Source organism: Mixophyes fleayi, chromosome 8, assembly GCF_038048845.1.
Source record: "Mixophyes fleayi isolate aMixFle1 chromosome 8, aMixFle1.hap1, whole genome shotgun sequence".
NCBI lineage: Eukaryota > Metazoa > Chordata > Amphibia > Anura > Limnodynastidae > Mixophyes > Mixophyes fleayi.
The window spans coordinates 127,966,302-127,984,425 of NC_134409.1; the positions used below are offsets into that span (position 1 = coordinate 127,966,302).

General features: G+C 44.2%; 1 protein-coding gene across 6 annotated transcripts in view; it reads left to right on the forward strand.

Annotated features, from left to right (window-relative positions):
- GXYLT2 (glucoside xylosyltransferase 2) overlaps positions 1–18,124 on the forward strand; it is a 37,123-nt gene that overhangs the window by 7,457 nt on the left and 11,542 nt on the right. For 5 of the 6 annotated variants that reach the window (XR_012678598.1, XR_012678597.1, XR_012678599.1 and 2 more), the window contains exons 2-4: positions 5,246–5,429; positions 7,510–7,641; positions 15,138–15,389. Coding sequence is in view for 2 of the 6 variants with exons in the window: in XM_075183473.1 (XP_075039574.1) it covers positions 5,246–5,429; positions 7,510–7,641; positions 15,138–15,389 (568 nt within the window). In the remaining 4 variants the exon portion in view is untranslated. Of the gene's footprint in view, positions 1–4,739; positions 4,841–5,245; positions 5,430–7,509; positions 7,642–15,137; positions 15,390–18,124 lie in introns of those variants that run through there. The other variant, XM_075183474.1, reaches the window with a different exon arrangement.

The following is an 18,124-nucleotide window of genomic DNA, read 5'->3' on the forward strand; positions in this document are numbered from 1 at the left end:
TAGCCGTGTGCCTTCCAATATCCCCAATTGGAAAACTGGGCAAACTAGAGCACGCCCCCAAATCCATCCAAACCTCCTACTGCAACCCAAAACTTGTCCAGATTCACACAAGCAAAAGCCCATTTTCAGTGGAGCTATAAATTTGACTGTAGTCTACACCTGTTTAGGGCGCCAAACTTGTAATTGTTCAGTGAAAGTCATGGCGGGTGTGTAGTTGATGCCACAACTACGGACAGAAGTTGGGGACAGTGTAGTAATTATCTTAATATTGACATTATTAATCCACATGTGGATAAACTATATCATTAAAAGATCCCGAGAATATTTTGAAGGTGATTTCCATGACCACCACCAGGGTTGGGTATAGGTGCCAGCTTCATTTTTCCCCTGGTTCAATCTGTGTTTCTTTAAAATTTCAGTAAAAACAAAAACAAATTTGGACATACGGGTTTAAGATTGTTATACCGCAACCATCATTGTCTCTGTACCCCATCTATATATTAAGTCTTAAAAAAACCTCTCCAAACTACTTGAGCGTTTAATGTACAAATGCCTGTCTCACTTTCCTTAACTTATCCCCGATGATACTATGCACCGTCACAACTGTCCCAATCTCCACTCTGAAGCACATTTACTCCTCTTGTTTCAGCTGTGCCCTGTCCCACTTAGAATGTAAGCTCTCTAATGAGCAGGGTCCTCCATACCCTTTGTTGTCATGTCTGCACTTTTTTTGTCCACCTTGTATGTCCCTGTTTTATGTGCTTCCTGGTTTCCCTACTGTACGGCGCTGCGGAGCACTGCGGCGCCATACAAATCTACAATAATAATAATAATTTAGTCTGCCTACCTGTCTGCTATACTCGACTGACTCACTGGGCTGTCTGCCTCGCCTGTCTGTCCTCTGGTCAACATATGGGGTAGACATCTTGGCCAGATAGTGCTCTTCCATGATGGACTGTAATAGCAGAAAGACTCATTTAACGTATGTATGTATGTATGTATGTATGTATGTATGTATGTATGTATACCTCAAAAGAACATCACAAGAGTTTGTTGTGTCCGTTTACACAACAATGTGACTATGCTCAATTCTTCTCTTTGAACATAATTCTCTTCTAGTTGTTGAATCCATAGACACAAATCACCAGCCATCCCCCGTTTACCCATGCAGGGATCAATACTTTGCTGGGCCGCCTGTGCTCAGTGAATGACACTTGATAAACAGCTTGTCTAAGCAGACATGAGGCTAGAAACTCTTTATACAGCTGTAATTGATTGATCTGCCACAGGGCAAATGGATACAAATGCGCCTTTTGATTTTTCCTATTCCCTCCTGGTAATGGTTAGAAGAAAAGACACCGCACAAAATTGTAGCAGATTATAGATTCTTTGTGTGTGTGTGTGTGTGTGTGTGTGTGTGTGTTAGAACTTTTTCCTCTGCAGGTAAATCTGGAATTGTAACCCTCTCATCAATCAATTAAGTGTAAGTGTTGACATAGGTTTGCCCGAGAGGTGCTTGGGATGAAAGGTTATACGGTTTTATGAAGATTCTAAGACACTTCATCTTGGTCTATTAGACCATTGTGGATGTGGATTATACAGATCTATTATCATCATGCAGGTAATTGAAATCAGGATTTGTTTAATGATCACAGCAGTTTGACAAGTCCTATCACAGTCACATCTAATTCATGTTCAGGCAACTTTAGATGGAAATGTTTTTCGATACTTCTGGGGGTAAATGTATCAAGCTGAGAGTTTTCCGGCGGGTTTGAAAAGTGGAGATGTTGCCTATAGCAACCAATCAGGTTCTAGCTATCATTTTGTAGAATGTGCTAAATAAATGATAGCTAGAATCTGATTGGTTTTTCAAACCCGACGGAAAACTCTCAGCTGGATACATTTACCCCCTAGTCTGTATTGCTCAATTTCCCCGGAATAAACACTAAAATTCAAAAGATAAGGGACACGTTCTAAATAATGGCAAATATATAAGGCTTTTCTAATCTTATAATGCTATGAATCAGTCAGGGTCATCTTATCCCAGTTAACATGTACTAGAGCAGGGGTAGGCAACCTGCGGATCTCCAGGTGTTGTGAAACTACAAATCCCAGCATGCCCTACCACCTATCTGCTGGTTATCTACTGGCAAAGCATGCTGGGACTTGTAATTTCACAACACTTGGAGAGCCGCAGGTTGCCTACACCTGTACTAGAGTGTCATCCGATATCACTAAGGATGGACAGCAAATTCAGCCAGACAGTGTCTGCATCTGGGTTTTGTATGCTGCCACTGTCTGATCAGATAATTAATGGCGCACGGTCTGATCTGAATCCTTCAGATTTGCCCATACATGTCTATGTAACAGAAGACCGACTGCCCGCTAGTCGGTCCAAGCGGACTGGCTGATCAGCCAGGGTATGGCCACTAAGTAGCACCAAACAACTCGCACCACCAATGTTTTTTGTGCTGTGGAAAATTTAAATATTGGTCAAGTCAGTAATCAAATAAAGTTTCTTGCAATGCTGTGGATGAAACGCTGCTCTGTTTAATGAGGACCTTGCATTTCATTTGTACTAAGCTTAAAGATCAGAAAAGAATAGAACAGCTTCAAATCGTGGCTCTATTGTCATTTAAGGTATTAACTAATTAACTGTTGAACTCCACACAAAGGGCTCTGCAAACTGTGCTTTCTTAATAGTTAATCTGTCGGTGGAATGTCATTTTACAGTTCACACTAGTTGCTTACTGTTGTATTTTCAGAGCCTAAAGGGATTTTCTGAGGAGCATCCGTTTTAAGTAGGATGTCTGACTGGATGGAGTCTTAATTGTTTCCTTGACACTCTGTACAGTAATCAAAATAAACATTTCAGACAGAGATAGGCAAACACTGGCTCTGAAACGGCGGTGGAACTACAAGTCCCATCTTGTCCTACTCCCACTCCTACAGTAATGAGTAACTTCACTGTGTCAGGTATGAGTGTGCCTACACATCTGCACCTTACTCAGCGACGTTCAGAGTTAGGCTGTCTGTGGCTCGTCAGCTGTTGTGGAATACAAGTCCCAGCCTGCTTTCCCCTACAGAATCACAGAACTTTTTCCTCTCAGGTGTGTGTACTGCACTCTACAGCCGTCAGAGAACTACAACTGCTGGGACTTGTAGTTCCTTCCCTACTGAAGAGCAATGCAATGCCTTCCTCTGATTCTAGCTTCTGTTGTATTTTACATTGGAAATGTGTCTCATGTAAAGAAATCTCATCCGTCCAGACTAAACGTTTTTCTATTGTACTTCTACCCATCTATATATATTTTCTTTATTTTTTTCGTGTTGCTTCCCCTTAAGGGAAGGATGTCGGGATCCCTGGCCAAAGATGTGCAAGTCATTATTATAGCAACCGAGAGTATAGGTTCTAACACGCAGAAGTTCCCTTTAATAATTCATGTGGTTACCCTTAAAGGCTGGAAGGTAAATACTAATTCGCATAAATGAGTTCATTCAATATTTATACTCCTCTGAAACTGGAATTTAATTAAGACCTAAGTCTTCTCAACCCTTATTGATATATGGAGCTCCGTGATAATTGGAGAGTAGTAACCTTTTATGTCCAAAAGGCAACACACACACACTGATGTGTGTGTGTATGTATGTATGTATATATATATATATATATATATATATATATATATATATATATTCTCATTCCACAGCTCTTGTATATGTATTTAGTATATATTTTTAGTATATTTTTATTTTTTGGGAATGTCCTTTGAAGAATGAATATCTCACACCCCTTATCTTGAGAAACTTCTTATTTCAGTCTCCTGTTACAATGCAAGGGGTGCAAATTAGTATTCTGTTTTGCACATAAGTTAAATACTGACTGTTTTTTCATGTGCACACAAATACTTGATAACTTATTTGTACACTGAAATTTAAAGTTGATATTTGTGTGTTACATGAAAAAAACAGTCAGTATTTAACTTATATGCAAAACCGAAAACTAATCTTCACCCCTTGCATTGTAACATGGTTTTGTCTAGGAGACTTAAATAAAAAACTTATTAATTTAAGTTCCTTAATGAATCAGGCCCTTAGTCATCAGCCAAACAGCAATTGCAACAGTGACATCTACAGGATAAAAGCAGGATCTGCACTCTGAGCAGGAACTTAAACAATACAGATTTCACTGATATTAAAAACACATATATTAAAACAAAACGTTATTATCTAATGAAATGGCAACGTTCAAATATTTCATTTTATATAACACATTGGAATGTTCTATCATAGGTGCATTGTGTGTTATTTTTTCCATCGTGTCTTGTCCTGCATACTCCCCGTCTATGTTTATGTCCCTAGCGCTTCTCATAGGGAATTAGCCCCATCCGAGGTGCATTTCTCCAGTGCTCCTTGCCAAGTAAACAGAAGAGAGCACAGACAGGCAGTGCAGGGGATTTACCTGTGCGTGCACCGTGAGTGATTTACCCTCTTGTAACTTTGTCTTCCTCTGCAGGTCAGATAGACAGGGTTAGTGTCATCTTCCGCACAGCTTTGTTTTCAAAGCAACCTCTTCCTGTTTGTAACACAAGACCTCAGTTAACTGATGCAGGAGTAGATTAAAATACTAACCTGAGCCTCTGCCAACTTGCAGAGGAAGCCACATCTATTGCTTATAGGATGATACATTGTTGTTGGAGAATGGAAACAATATGCTGAAATATTTGGCTTAGGAAGAAAGTATCTGGGTCTATATGATCTTCAGCCGGTGGAATCCTGTCTGCTGTGGGCTGAGAAGGGGGGTGGATTGTACTAATGGTGTGTTCTGCAGCTCATTGATGTGAGTGTAAAGTAATTATCTATGTGTTACTGCACAATTATTTTGAATGCAGTTTTTGTAGCAAAAAAAAGAAGGGATTAAAGGTGGTGTATTGTACGCGGGGACCATTTTCTTGAACATTGGTTAGATTTAAAATGTCACAGATTGGAGGCTTCCATTAACCAACGAACAGATATTCAGTCTATCAGTTCACTAAGAATTACTGAAAGCATTGAGGCATGAGGCACTGGGCATTATTTCTTTTCATGTGCGTAAACCGCATGACCTCCAGAGTAACAAAAATCCAATGTGGCTTAAGGGCACTGAGTAGCTATTCAATGTATTATATCCACCTCTAAGGCTCTGCCCCGAGCCTGGCCCGCGGTACTGATATTCAGTGGTAACTCTCCTCCAATCTTTCCACAGGGTTCCAGAGCGGAAGCAGAAGGCGCCGGTGCCCGAGGAATGGATGCATCTAGCGGTGGTGGCCTGCGGGGATCGGGTGGAGGAGACGGTCACCATGCTGAAGTCTGCAGCCATCTTCAGCATTAAAAAAATCCGATTTCACATATTCGCGGAGGATGCGTTAAAACCAGAGTTTGAACAGAAGGTCAGTGAATAGGATGATAATCCCTAAATCCTGGTCGGAGAGAGAGAGAGCCATGATTAAGTTATAGGGGGTTTGCACTTTAAAATATATTTTTAAATCCCTTCCTTATGTTCTTTGGTTGGGGTCCTTCCCCATGTACCCTCACTGTTGGTTCTTATGAACAGGGATCGGGCAGCAGCATAACTCCCAACATTTGAATTCCTACAGTTGGGACATAATGCGCAGCACAGTGGCTCAGTGGTTAGCACTTCTGCTTCACAGCACTGGGGTCATGAGTTCAATTCCCAACCATGACCTTATCTGTGTGGAGTTTGTATGTTCTCCTCGTGTTTGCCTGGGGTTTCTCCAGGTGCTCCGGTTTCCTCCCACACTCTGGTAGGTTAATTGGCTGCTATCAAAATTGACCCTAGTCTCTTTCTCTCTCTGTCTCTCTGTCTCTCTGTCTCTCTGTCTCTCTGTCTCTCTGTCTCTCTGTCTCTCTGTCTCTCTGTCTCTCTGTCTCTCTGTCTCTCTCTGTCTCTCTCTCTCTCTGTCTCTCTGTCTCTCTCTGTCTCTCTCTCTCTCTGTCTCTCTGTCTCTCTGTCTCTCTGTCTCTCTCTGTCTCTGTCTCTGTCTCTGTCTCTCTCTGTCTCTCTGTCTGTTCAAAAAGGAGGTGTGATCATGTCACACACAGAGCGTGGCCCCAGCACAATGGGGCCCTGACCTCACACCGGGGGCGTATTGAGCCTCCGCTAACACCCTCTTCTCCCCAAAAAATGTGCATGAATTTCCGCACATACCCGTGGCGGGGGTACCTGACGACCGTCCATTGCTGCGCAGACCAGCAGTAAACAAGTTATAACTCCCAACAATCGGGACAAAGGTACCGACTGTTAGGTCGGTGGGACAGACCCCTAAAAGCCGTATGGTAGTATCTACATTGGGACATTTAAGGATGTATGCACTTCTATATAGCCAGGATCACTGCCCCTCACCTGTCAGCGATCATCGGGCAGGAGAGATCTATGCAAGTAAATCAAAGCCAGCTGACGAGACCCAAGGACTGCCGAATGTGAGAGGCAGATGGTGCGCATCAGCCACCGGTGCTTCTTTGGAAATTAAAGTTAGACATTTGTAATAAGAAACTTTTTTTAATTTCTCCAGAGCATCAAGGGACATTTTAAATCCTATACTTCATTGCATTTAAATGTGTAACACTTTAAAGTACAACCATTGTGAAGTTTCATCAGAATTGTTTTGCTTACAGTAAACGACATTAATAAACTTTCCAAATTGAGTCACAATTGTTGCCCTTTAATGATTAACTCTCTATACAAGCAGCCAGTACTCTGAGTACAGTGTCAGACAGCTGCTGTGACCTTGTATGACCTTGTCATTTGCTGACTTTGCTTTGCAAAACTGATAGAGGACTAAGCACCAACTACAGAATGAGGTAGATACATGAGGAGCGCAGATGCATTTTATAACATTATAAGACGGTAACGATGATCTTTATATGAGCCTGCTAGGCAAAGGAAATAAAAACAAACAAACATCAAGGGGTATATTTACTAAACTGCGGGTTTGAAAGAGTGGAGATGTTGCCTATAGCAACCAATCAGATTCTAGCTGTCATTTGTTTAGTGCATTCTACAGAATGACCGCTAGAATCTGATTGGTTGCTATAGGCAACATCTCCACTTTTTCAAACCCGCAGTATAGTAAATATACCCCCAACCAGATCTCTCCGATTTGGTCTCCCAGTATATGGCCAAATTTTACATTTATCTCGTTATTTGGGCCCTTTTGTGAGGCTAGTTTTATTTTGCGTTCAGAAGTCTAATAAGAGTTTGTAACACATCTGTGTATTCATATACTGTACATCCCTCTTTGGCAGTTGGAAATATTAAGAGCTGTAAGATGTATTGAATCATTATCTCAGGATTCCGACAGATACTGTTAAATGTGATTGAGTTGATAATGGAAACAGATTGATGCTTCATTTGCATATTAACATTAAGCAGAAAGGGCCTGACTGTATATTTAATCATTTTAGTTCTTGGAAGCAATAACACTGTGGTTTTTCTTTCCCTCCCAATAGCTTGACGACTGGCCACAGCAGTTATCTCGAAAGTTTGACTACAAGATTTACCCAATTACTTTTTCAGTTGGAAACGCTCAGGAATGGAAGAAATTATTCAAGCCCTGCGCTTCTCAGCGTCTCTTTCTTCCGGTAAGAGCGATGGGATTCAGATTCCATGATCTCCCCTCTGCATCTGGTCAGCTTGGCTTGTCTTTTATCTGTTTTATTCTGTCTCCCTGCAGCAATGAATGTGTTTTATACTTTAGCTAAGCTCCCCTGGCCAGCATATGTTTTTCTGCTTCTGATCTTCTTGCTGTGGGATGTTTTGCTCTTTAAAGAACTAGTCACAAGTTTGGTTACTCTGCCAGGAGTGCAGAGAGAGAGGGAGAAGGGCCGGCTCCCAGCGTCACACTGCGGAATACTGATTCCGATCCTTGTGTTCCTCCACAAGTAAGAATAGTCAACTTATTCAAAGAAGAAAGTGTGTCCCCGTGAGAGCCGGTGGGGAGAACAATGGGATCATTTAAAAGGTTGTGGTGAACTCGCAGGCTTTCTTGTGCTAGTTTTCTCCTGATTATTTGTGGAAACTGTTTTACAGTTGAAGCAGATACAAACTAAGTTATATAAACAAATTTTGAAACTTTTTTTTTTTTTTTTTTTTTTAATCTTTTTAGATACAAATTTTAAGTCTTCTCCACATAAAATCTTATTGGTGTTTTGTGGGGGGGGAAATAAAAGTCAGGATTTCTGGAATAAATTTCTATCACGGTACGTAAGTGAATTTTAATGTGTTAGTTACCACTTAAGTTTTTACACCACGCTTGTCAGTAACCTTAATGAATAGACTGGGTTAGCACACTGGCTCAGTGGTTAGCACTTCTGCCTCATAGTACTGGGGTCATGAGTTTGATTCCCAACCATGGCCTTATCTGTGTGGAGTTTGTATGTTCTCCCTGTGTTTGCGTGGGTTTCCTCCGGGTGCTCCGGTTTCCTCCCACACTCCAAAAACATACTAGTAGGTTAATTGGCTGCTATCAAATAGTCTCTCTCTCTCGCTCTGTCTGTGTGTGTGTATGTTAGGGAATTTAGATTGTAAGCTCCAATGGGGCAGGGACTGATGTGAGTGAGTTCTCTGTACAGCACTGCGGAGTCAGTGGCGCTATATAAATAACTGATGATGATGACTACTCCGATACCTTATGTAAAAGTTTTACACTAAAGATAGGTACACACTACAGAAAATTACTGCAGATGCAATTTCTGTAAAAACGAATGAGCATGCAGATTCCTGCGTACACACCTACATGATTTACCTTCATATCTGTGATCTTCATCTCTCATAACCATCATCATCATCATCTATTTATATAGCGCCACTAATTCCGCAGCGCTGTACAGAGAACTCACTCACATCAGTCCCTGCCCCATTGGGGCTTACAGTCTAAATCCCCTAACATACACACACACACACACACACAGACTAAGGTAAATTTAATAGCAGCCAATTAACCTATTAGTATGTTTTTGCAGTGTGGGAATAAACCGAAGCACCCGGAGGAAACCCCCGCAAACACGGGGAGAACATACAAACTCCACACAGATAAGGCCATGGTCGGGAATCGAACTCATGACCCCAGTGCTGTGAGGCAGAAGTGCTAACCACTGAGCCACCGGTCTGCCCGCATGTGAACAGTTCTATAGGAGATATAATTACAAGGGTTCTAGACGGGAGATAATCCTAACCATAACAAATCTGCAGTAAGATGCAGCTGCTGATTCATCCTAATTATCTGTCTCTGCAGTCCCCTTCATAAAATCCTATTATTATAAGTTGGGGTCTACGCTGGGCCACTTAATTCTGCTGGCCAGCTCTTGGCTTCATCATATAGTTTCCTGCAGCCAGTCACTGAGCTAAAGCAAATGTGTGTCCTTGTCTCTCTCTGTACAGCGAGGAAGGATGTAGTTTCCCTGCTGCAGAAAGGGCTGGAGCTTAAATATACTGCACATTGCTGTCGCTTAAATTGCTGCTAGAAAGGAACTCCAAGACAGAACCCGTCTGTCTCCTCGTTCCGTTCAGTGATGTCGTACACTGCACTGTGTTTTTGTAAACGTCCATGTGAACGTGCTGTGTGCAGAGGACGGAAGTAACACAACCCCCGTGTGAACAAACCCTGCTAGACTACATTAGGTGGTGCGTGTGTGTTATTTTACTTTTTAATCCCCAGATGGAAGGGAACCTAGCAGACACCATGACACCGGAGCTGTGTGTAGCAACAGAGGGGAGTTAGTTGTCACACCTGTTCCTGTGACTTTTTGGCGAAATCCTGCTGGTGTCTGCTTACTTTCCACATCACCTCCGCAGATTAACACTTTCCATGCCGCAGCGAGCGATTGCTTTCACTCTGTCCTACAACACAGAGTCTCCTACTGGTCAGTGGTAAAGACAGGAGCGGGTGCTACCACTTGGTGGACCTAGACAGTTGCCCAGGGCACCAAAGGGTAGGGGTCACCTAAAACACTGACATAGTGTCACTCATCCAGTGTTTTTAAAGCCCCCGCGAAGCTGTCGGCTGCTGCTAGCTCCTTGTCTGTGATGGGCTGGCAGTGTGGCCAAGCGCCACTCTCCCACAGCGGACCAGTGGATGCCACGGCCACCTCCAGCCTGCTATGGTAAGAAGAGGCAGGGGGGGGTATTCTGATGGGCGCCTCCTATAATGCCCCCCAGAACTAGTGCCAGCTCTGGGTAAAAAATGATCTTGTCTGGGCATGCCAAACTGAAATTTCACTGAGGAAGGACCATATGGACTAAGACGACCCTCAGTGAGGGCCTTCTTAGTCCTCTCGAGGGCCACACACTTTGTGGGAGGAAATGTTGCATTTCTGTAATAATATATTAAAAATATGTTTGTTTTTTTTAAATGGAAAGCGTTGTTATAAATTATTTGCAGATTGATCCATTTAATAAGATATTATTTATAATATATTTATATATTATACATTTTAAACAGTTTTCCACTTTCAGAAGACTACTTTATTGGCTTCTTTATACCCTCTTGCAACTTTTACTAAATACTTTGCTTTATCTTTCTGGCTTCCTCTCTGTGCTTTTAGCTCTGTATTTATATAATCAGGGGGAGTGGTCTATTTTCGTTGCCCCGGGATACTGCACTAAGCTGCTGTCTAAATACAATTGTATCCAAAGCAGACAGCACAAAACACCAGGGTAGTACAATGACCCCTTCCTGATATAATGTATATAGCAAAAGTTGCAGGAACACTTGTGCACTCAAAGAATTAAAATCATCCAAACTAGAGAAAACTCATTTAAGTATCACTGGCCCATTAATAAGTAGATTTTTCTATCCAGATCCTGGGTACAGTAATCGTACATCACTGCACGGGTGATATCTTTACTGCTACAGTTCCTATTAAATACACAATTTAATTTGATCAACGATCTGCGACAAGTAAAAATATCCCAACGTGCGGACTATGGATTACGAATGAAATTAATAGGAGTCTTAAAATATCTCTGGTACATAAGAGTGGAAGCGCATCCTTCCGTTGGGGTGTTATTAAATGTTATGCGGTCGTCTGCCATCCAGGGATTGATGCTGGGAGAAGATTATAGCTGGTGGCGAGTCGGAGATAATTACGGATTGCATTGAAGTGTACTGCTTGGCATAGCAGCTGTTACGCTGAGTGCGCAAAGGTTAATTGCAGTGTTTCCCCAGTAATGTCGCACCCTTTTATCTGGCTCCATAGTAAAAAGGAAAAATGTGTTAGAATATCTCACTCGTCTGTCTGCTAAGCACCAAGAACTTAATGCGTTTTTCAAAATATTCAATTTAAGGTTCAAGGTGTTTGATTATCGTTGTCACCCTGTTCTAATGATAATTGTTGTTTTATATTTTTTTTATTGCTGCTGGGTGTCACATATATTTGCCAGCCGTCACTAGTTTCTAGGGACGTCCCCGTGTTTAAAGGATTTGTGCTCCCTATCTTTCAGTAAAATTCCTTTTATTCTGCATATTGGACTCAAGCCTTTAAAAATGAATGTTTGTTGAAAAGGAACATTTAAAATAGAAAAAAATGACAGTGAGATCAAGTCCCGGGGAACGTGTCATTATGAGATTTGTAGTGCCTCAAAGTTCTTGTACCCTGTCCTGTGAGTGACGCGGTTACAATTACCTGCTTAGAGGTAGAGTGTACCTGACCATTATTTTAACTTAGTAACTATAGACCTATATATTGCTGATAATGTAATTGCATAATAATTTGACATTTGTTTCCTACACCAGTATCCCTCAAAATATGACAATATAACAAAATATGACCGTTGCCCAAGATGCTATAATGCATGTGATTATAGTGAGGGAGAGGAGAGATGGGGGGAGAGGAGAGATGGGGGGGGGGAGAGAGCGAGATGGGGGGGGAGAGAGCGAGATATGGGGGGGGGGAGAGAGCGAGATATGGGGGGGAGAGAGAGCGAGATATGGGGGGGGAGAGAGAGCGAGATATGGGGGGGGAGAGAGAGCGAGATATGGGGGGGAGAGAGAGCGAGATATGGGGGGGAGAGAGAGAGAGAGATATGGGGGGGAGAGAGAGAGAGAGATATGGGGGGGAGAGAGAGAGAGAGATATGGGGGGGAGAGAGAGAGAGAGATATGGGGGGGAGAGAGAGAGAGAGATATGGGGGGGGAGAGAGAGAGAGAGATATGGGGGGGAGAGAGAGAGAGAGATATGGGGGGGAGAGAGAGAGAGAGATATGGGGGGGAGAGAGAGAGAGATATGGGGGGGGGAGAGAGAGAGATATGGGGGGGAGAGAGAGAGAGATATGGGGGGGGGGAGAGAGAGAGATATGGGGGGGGAGAGAGAGAGATATGGGGGGGGAGAGAGAGAGAGATTGGGGGGGGTGAGAGAGAGATGGGGGAGAGAGAGAGATGGGGGGGGAGAGAGAGAGATGGGGAGAGATGGGGGAGAGAGAGAGATATGGGGAGAGATGGGAGGGGAGAGAGATAGGGAGAGAGAGAGATGGGGGAGGGAGGGAGAGAGAGAGATGGGGGAGGGAGAGAGAGAGAGAGATGGGGGAGGGAGAGAGAGAGAGAGATGGGGGAGGGAGAGAGAGAGATGGGGAGGGAGAGAGAGAGATGGGGGAGGGAGAGAGAGAGATGGGGGAGGGGGAGAGAGATGGGGGAGGGGGGAGGGAGAGAGAGAGATGGGGGAGGGGGAGGGAGAGAGAGAGATGGGGGAGGGGGAGGGAGAGAGAGAGATGGGGGAGGGAGGGAGAGAGAGAGAGATGGGGGAGGGAGAGAGAGAGAGAGAGATGGGGGAGGGAGAGAGAGAGAGAGATGGGGGAGGGAGAGAGAGAGAGAGAGATGGGGGAGGGAGAGAGAGAGAGAGAGAGATGGGGGAGGGAGAGAGAGAGAGAGAGAGATGGGGGAGGGAGGGAGAGAGAGAGAGAGATGGGGGAGGGAGAGAGAGAGAGAGATGGGGGAGGGAGAGAGAGAGAGAGAGATGGGGGGAGGGAGAGAGAGAGAGAGAGATGGGGGGAGGGAGAGAGAGAGAGAGAGATGGGGGGAGAGAGAGAGAGAGAGAGAGATGGGGGGAGGGAGAGAGAGAGAGAGAGGAGAGAGATGGGGGGAGGGAGAGAGAGAGAGATGGGGGGAGGGAGAGAGAGAGAGAGAGAGAGATGGGGGGAGGGAGAGAGAGAGAGATGGAGGGGGGAGAGAGAGAGAGAGAGAGAGAGAGAGTTGGAGGAGGGAGAGAGAGGAGAGAGATGGGGGGGAGGGAGAGAGAGAGAGAGAGAGAGATGGGGGAGGGAGAGAGAGAGAGAGAGAGAGATGGGGGGAGGGAGAGAGAGAGATGGGGGGAGGGAGAGAGAGAGATGGGGGGAGGGAGAGAGAGAGATGGGGGAGGGAGTGAGAGAGATGGGGGGAGGGAGAGAGAGAGATGGGGGGGAGGAGAGAGAGAGATGGGGGGAGGGAGAGAGAGAGATGGGGGAGGGAGAGAGAGAGATGGGGGGAGAGAGAGAGAGAGGATGGGGGGAGGGAGGAGAGAGATGGGGGGGAGGGAGAGAGAGAGATGGGGGGAGGGAGAGAGAGAGAGAGAGATGGGGGGAGGGAGAGAGAGAGAGAGAGATGGGGGGAGGGAGAGAGAGATGGGGGGAGCGAGCAGGAGAGAGATGGGGGGGAGAGAGAGAGAGAGAGATGGGGGGAGAGAGAGATGGGGGGGAGAGATGGGGGGGAGAGAGAGAGAGAGAGAGAGAGAGATGGGGGGGAGAGAGAGAGAGAGAGAGAGATGGGGGGGGAGAGAGAGAGAGAGAGTGAGATGGGGGGGGAGAAGAGAGAGAGAGAGAGATGGGGGAGGGGAGAGAGAGAGAGAGAGAGAGATGGGGGGGAGAGAGAGAGAGAGAGAGATGGGGGGAGAGAGAGAGGGGGAGAGAGAGAGAGAGGGGGGGAGAGTGAGAGAGAGAGGGGGGGGAGAGATGGGGGGGGTGAGAGTGGGTGTGATGGGGGGAGAGTGGGGGGAGAGAGAGAGAGATGGGGGTGGGAGAGAGAGAGAGAGAGATGGGGTGGGAGAGAGAGATGGGGGAGAGTGGGGGGAGAGAGAGAGATGGGGTGGGAGAGAGAGTGAGAGATGGGGTGGGGAGTGAGAGAGAGAGAGAGTGGGGGGGAGAGAGAGTGAGAGATGGGGGGGAGAGAGAGAGAGAGATGGGGGGAGAGAGAGAGAGATGGGGGGGAGGGAGAGAGAGAGATTTGTATAGATAGATATGCTTGTGTGTGTGTGTATATATATATATATATATATATATATATATATATATATATATAATATATTCCAGTTGAGGATCCAGTCAAATGTAATAACAAGAGGTGTTTATTCCATTCCCAAAACACCTTCTGATACTACATTTGATGGGCTTAAATCCTTGAGTGCCGCTTCACGTGGAACTTCTGTTTAGTACTTCATATCAGAAATACTGAGAAGGGCAACTGGGTAATTTGCAACATTTTAGTGGTGCCTGGCTCCTGGATTTTTGTAGTGGTTGAATTGGAAATTTAGAAGTGGTGGCAGGGACATTGTAAGTGAACGCCCTGTAGGAGAAGCGGTGGTATGGCATAGTACTGTATTTCCCTTTCATACAGATACGTTTTCAGCATTACCTTAAAAAAAAAAATTAAAACACCATCTGCCCTAGTACTTTAGTGGGATTCATTCCTCTCTGATCTTTGCCATTCACCCAATTCAGCAGTTTCCAGGTTCTTATCAGTATGACGCCCAGCTTCTCTAAACATCTTCGAGCACCATGGGAGGGATCTGAGACACTTGTTAGAAGAGATAAGACAGATCCTCAATTAATCATTCAATCAGGGGCTGGCTGGAAATTACAGCCAGACTATCATATCCCTCCTCCGCTGCTCATAGATATGGACGGAAGTTGAGCAGATCTCCTCACCGATAGGAAGGAACCTGCTGAGTTGAGAGAACCCGTATGGGTCCTTACCAGTGTGTGATGGGATGGTAGTGGGTTTAAAAACAAAACAACACTAATGGTAGATGAAAACCCCTTTTAACTCTACATTGCAAATGCACATTCGCAAAATGAAAATCAACCTGTTTAACACAACTGTTCTTAATGAGCAGATGATCCTACAAGATGTGGACTCCTTGCTGTACGTAGATACCGACGTCCTGTTCCTGCGGCCTCTGGATGACATCTGGGCCTTCCTAAAACGCTTCAATGACACCCAGCTGGCGGCGATGGCTCCGGAACACGAGGTCCCAAAGATCGGCTGGTACAGTCGCTTCGCTCGACACCCTTTCTTCGGCACGACCGGAGTCAACTCCGGGGTCATGTTGATGAACCTGACTCGTATCAGGAAGCAGCAGTTCAAGGTAATAGGGATGAAAGGGATCTTACTCGGTACATCAAAGTGTACGAGATAAATCAGAGGCTTAAATAGGCAACAAAAATTGTTCATGCTCTCGTATGAAATATTCCCGGGACGGATGAGTGAGCTTAATATGTCTGTCTTGGAGGGGAGTAGGGGAGTATGATCGAAAATGTGACATGTTAATGGTGTCTACCACGGACAGGAGAGAAGGATATTTCATGGAAGACAAATAATGGAATCAGAGGCTTAATAGCAAGGACTGTTAGTAGAAGAAGAAATACATTACAAGGACTATAAAGTATCCAAGCCTCAATTATAGAGGTCAGTGTAGAACAGTGGTTCCTTAAAGGCACATTACGCCAAAAATGCTGATTTGGAAAACACTATAAACAGGATCTGCTTTTGATGATACGGTCATGTTTTACAAATATTGTGTCCAAAAGTTATTACGTAGTAATGCCAAGATAATATGTATTGATAACGTAAACAGTTTTTTTAGCGATTTGTAACTTTTTTTCCCCGCTAACTAGTACAATTTTCAGCAGTCCCAGACCTGACAGCGGTGATGTGGATGCTAAAGATGTGTATTCCTCAAACCTCGCTGCTTGCTAAATTTGATAGTCTGAGTCCCTCTTGTTAGTCTTAATTGCACCAAATTCTCCTGTCGTCCTCTTAGTGTGTGGGGAAGGGAAAGGCAAAGTAATTATAGTAATGGAGTATTATGGAGACGGACTGGAGCATTTCCAAATTTTCACCCCCAGCTAGTGTCACTCGGATGTAGATATTAATAGCTGGATGCCAGCTACGGCTTGTGGGCACAAATGAGAGTCAGTGGCTTGTTTAGTAAAATTGATGGGTGAGCAACTTTCTTGCTTTGGTCCCCTCCTGTCTCCTGCCCCCGGCTGCTCTCCTTTCATCCCAGTATATTCTGTTGGTTCTGCTCTGATGTCCACATTGCTGCCAGGTAAAGCCACGGCATTAGGGCAGTAGTTCCCAAACTTATTCAGTTCGGGGCACCCTTAGAGTCTCCATAACTTTTTCAAGGCACCCCTCCAAAATAATTACAGAGCAGTCCCACTTTATATCTAGTTGGGCCAAAATAACGTAATAAGTATTTAGGTCAAGGACAGAAATACTTAGTAAGTTGTTTGCAAAACTAATATACATAAATCCAAGGGAAAATAATATTTTTATATATTTTTTTTTAAATTATATTTCTGTCAAAGAATAATTTACAACTAATATTAATAGGAATAATATCAAACAAAATAAAACAATAACATGTACAAAAATCATCACAATGTGCCCGTTCACGATCACACTGCGCCCTCCTTCATCCGCACACTCTGCGCCCTCCTTCATCCGCACACTCTGCGCCCTCCTTCAATCTTCTGTCTCTCCATTGCTGTTTCCTATCACCATTTCCCCTCCGTTTCTTTACTTACCATACTTGGCCTTTTTTCTTCTATTTCTTCAGTCTTTTCTTCTGCCGTCTTACCAATCCAGCGGAGCCTGGGACCCAGCATCCTCCTCTCCGCTTCTCACTCAATATGCTGGTGACACACGCCCGATATTCAGTGAGGAGGGAGGAGGATGCTGGGTCCCGGGTGCCGCAGGAATGGTAATTTTTTTTAATTTTTTATTTCATGGCCACGGCACCCCTGTGAAAGCACCGCGGCACCCCTGGGAGCCATGGCGCACACTTTGGGAACCACTGCTTTAGGGGATAGCCTAGAAGGATATGAAGTGGGTGGTTTAGGGATCGGCTAAGTGGGGTACAGTTAGACTGCAGGACAGACCGGGGATAGGGTTAGGCTTAAGCTGCACTAAGTTAGGGCTAGACATGATGTAAAGCTACCAATTACATGCAGGCATCCAACAGGAACTCCTCCACATTCTAGTTAATGCCTAGCAATCAGATGACCCCCCCAATGCTTTAGAGCAACTGTCCTCATGCTAGATAGCAGGTCTTATTTAAAGCTATCATTTAATTAATGTCTGTTAAACACATGAAAACTAGCACGGCAGATAGCCTCCCAAGGATGTAACAAACTGTCTTTAGGTTGACATTCTGTGTTCGCACAAGTTCTTGTCATTCCTAAAATCCCATTAGCTAAAGTATTGACTAAAAGGGCTGCCATGTATTTGGTAGTACCCAAAAGTCTATTCTCCTTTTGCAGTGGTTTATTTGCATATAGTTCCTCGGGGGTGGAGCTTGCAGATCTGTCTGATTGTTATAATGAGACATATTTGTATGAGTGGAACCTGTTCAATCCAGTTACTAGACCCCAAAAGAACTAGTGTTCCCAATAGGCAATTTATCATGAAAAATGTATCTATGACTTCAATAAGTGGCAGCTTTTGTATAAAGTTTCTCAGACATCAGATGTCCACGTTTTTATTACAATACACGTTTTTATAAAACATTTTTGTGCTGAAAAGAAGTTTTGTTTTGTTTTTTCTTCCAGTTTTAACTATTTCTCTGCATTACACATGTACATTAGGACTGATTGTACAACACTAAGTAATATGTTGGCACTATAAAACAAAAGGAGGACAACTACTGCAATAAACCAATGTACATGATCCAGAAAGCCTGACTACAGAAGCTGATAAAGTACATACGCAGTACTGTAAATCAGAAGCATTGAGCAGGTCACTCAGCGCTACATTGTGGCAGCGATGTTCCGGATCGGTGGAATCCTCTCTCAAGGTGAACACCAGCGCTCAACAATA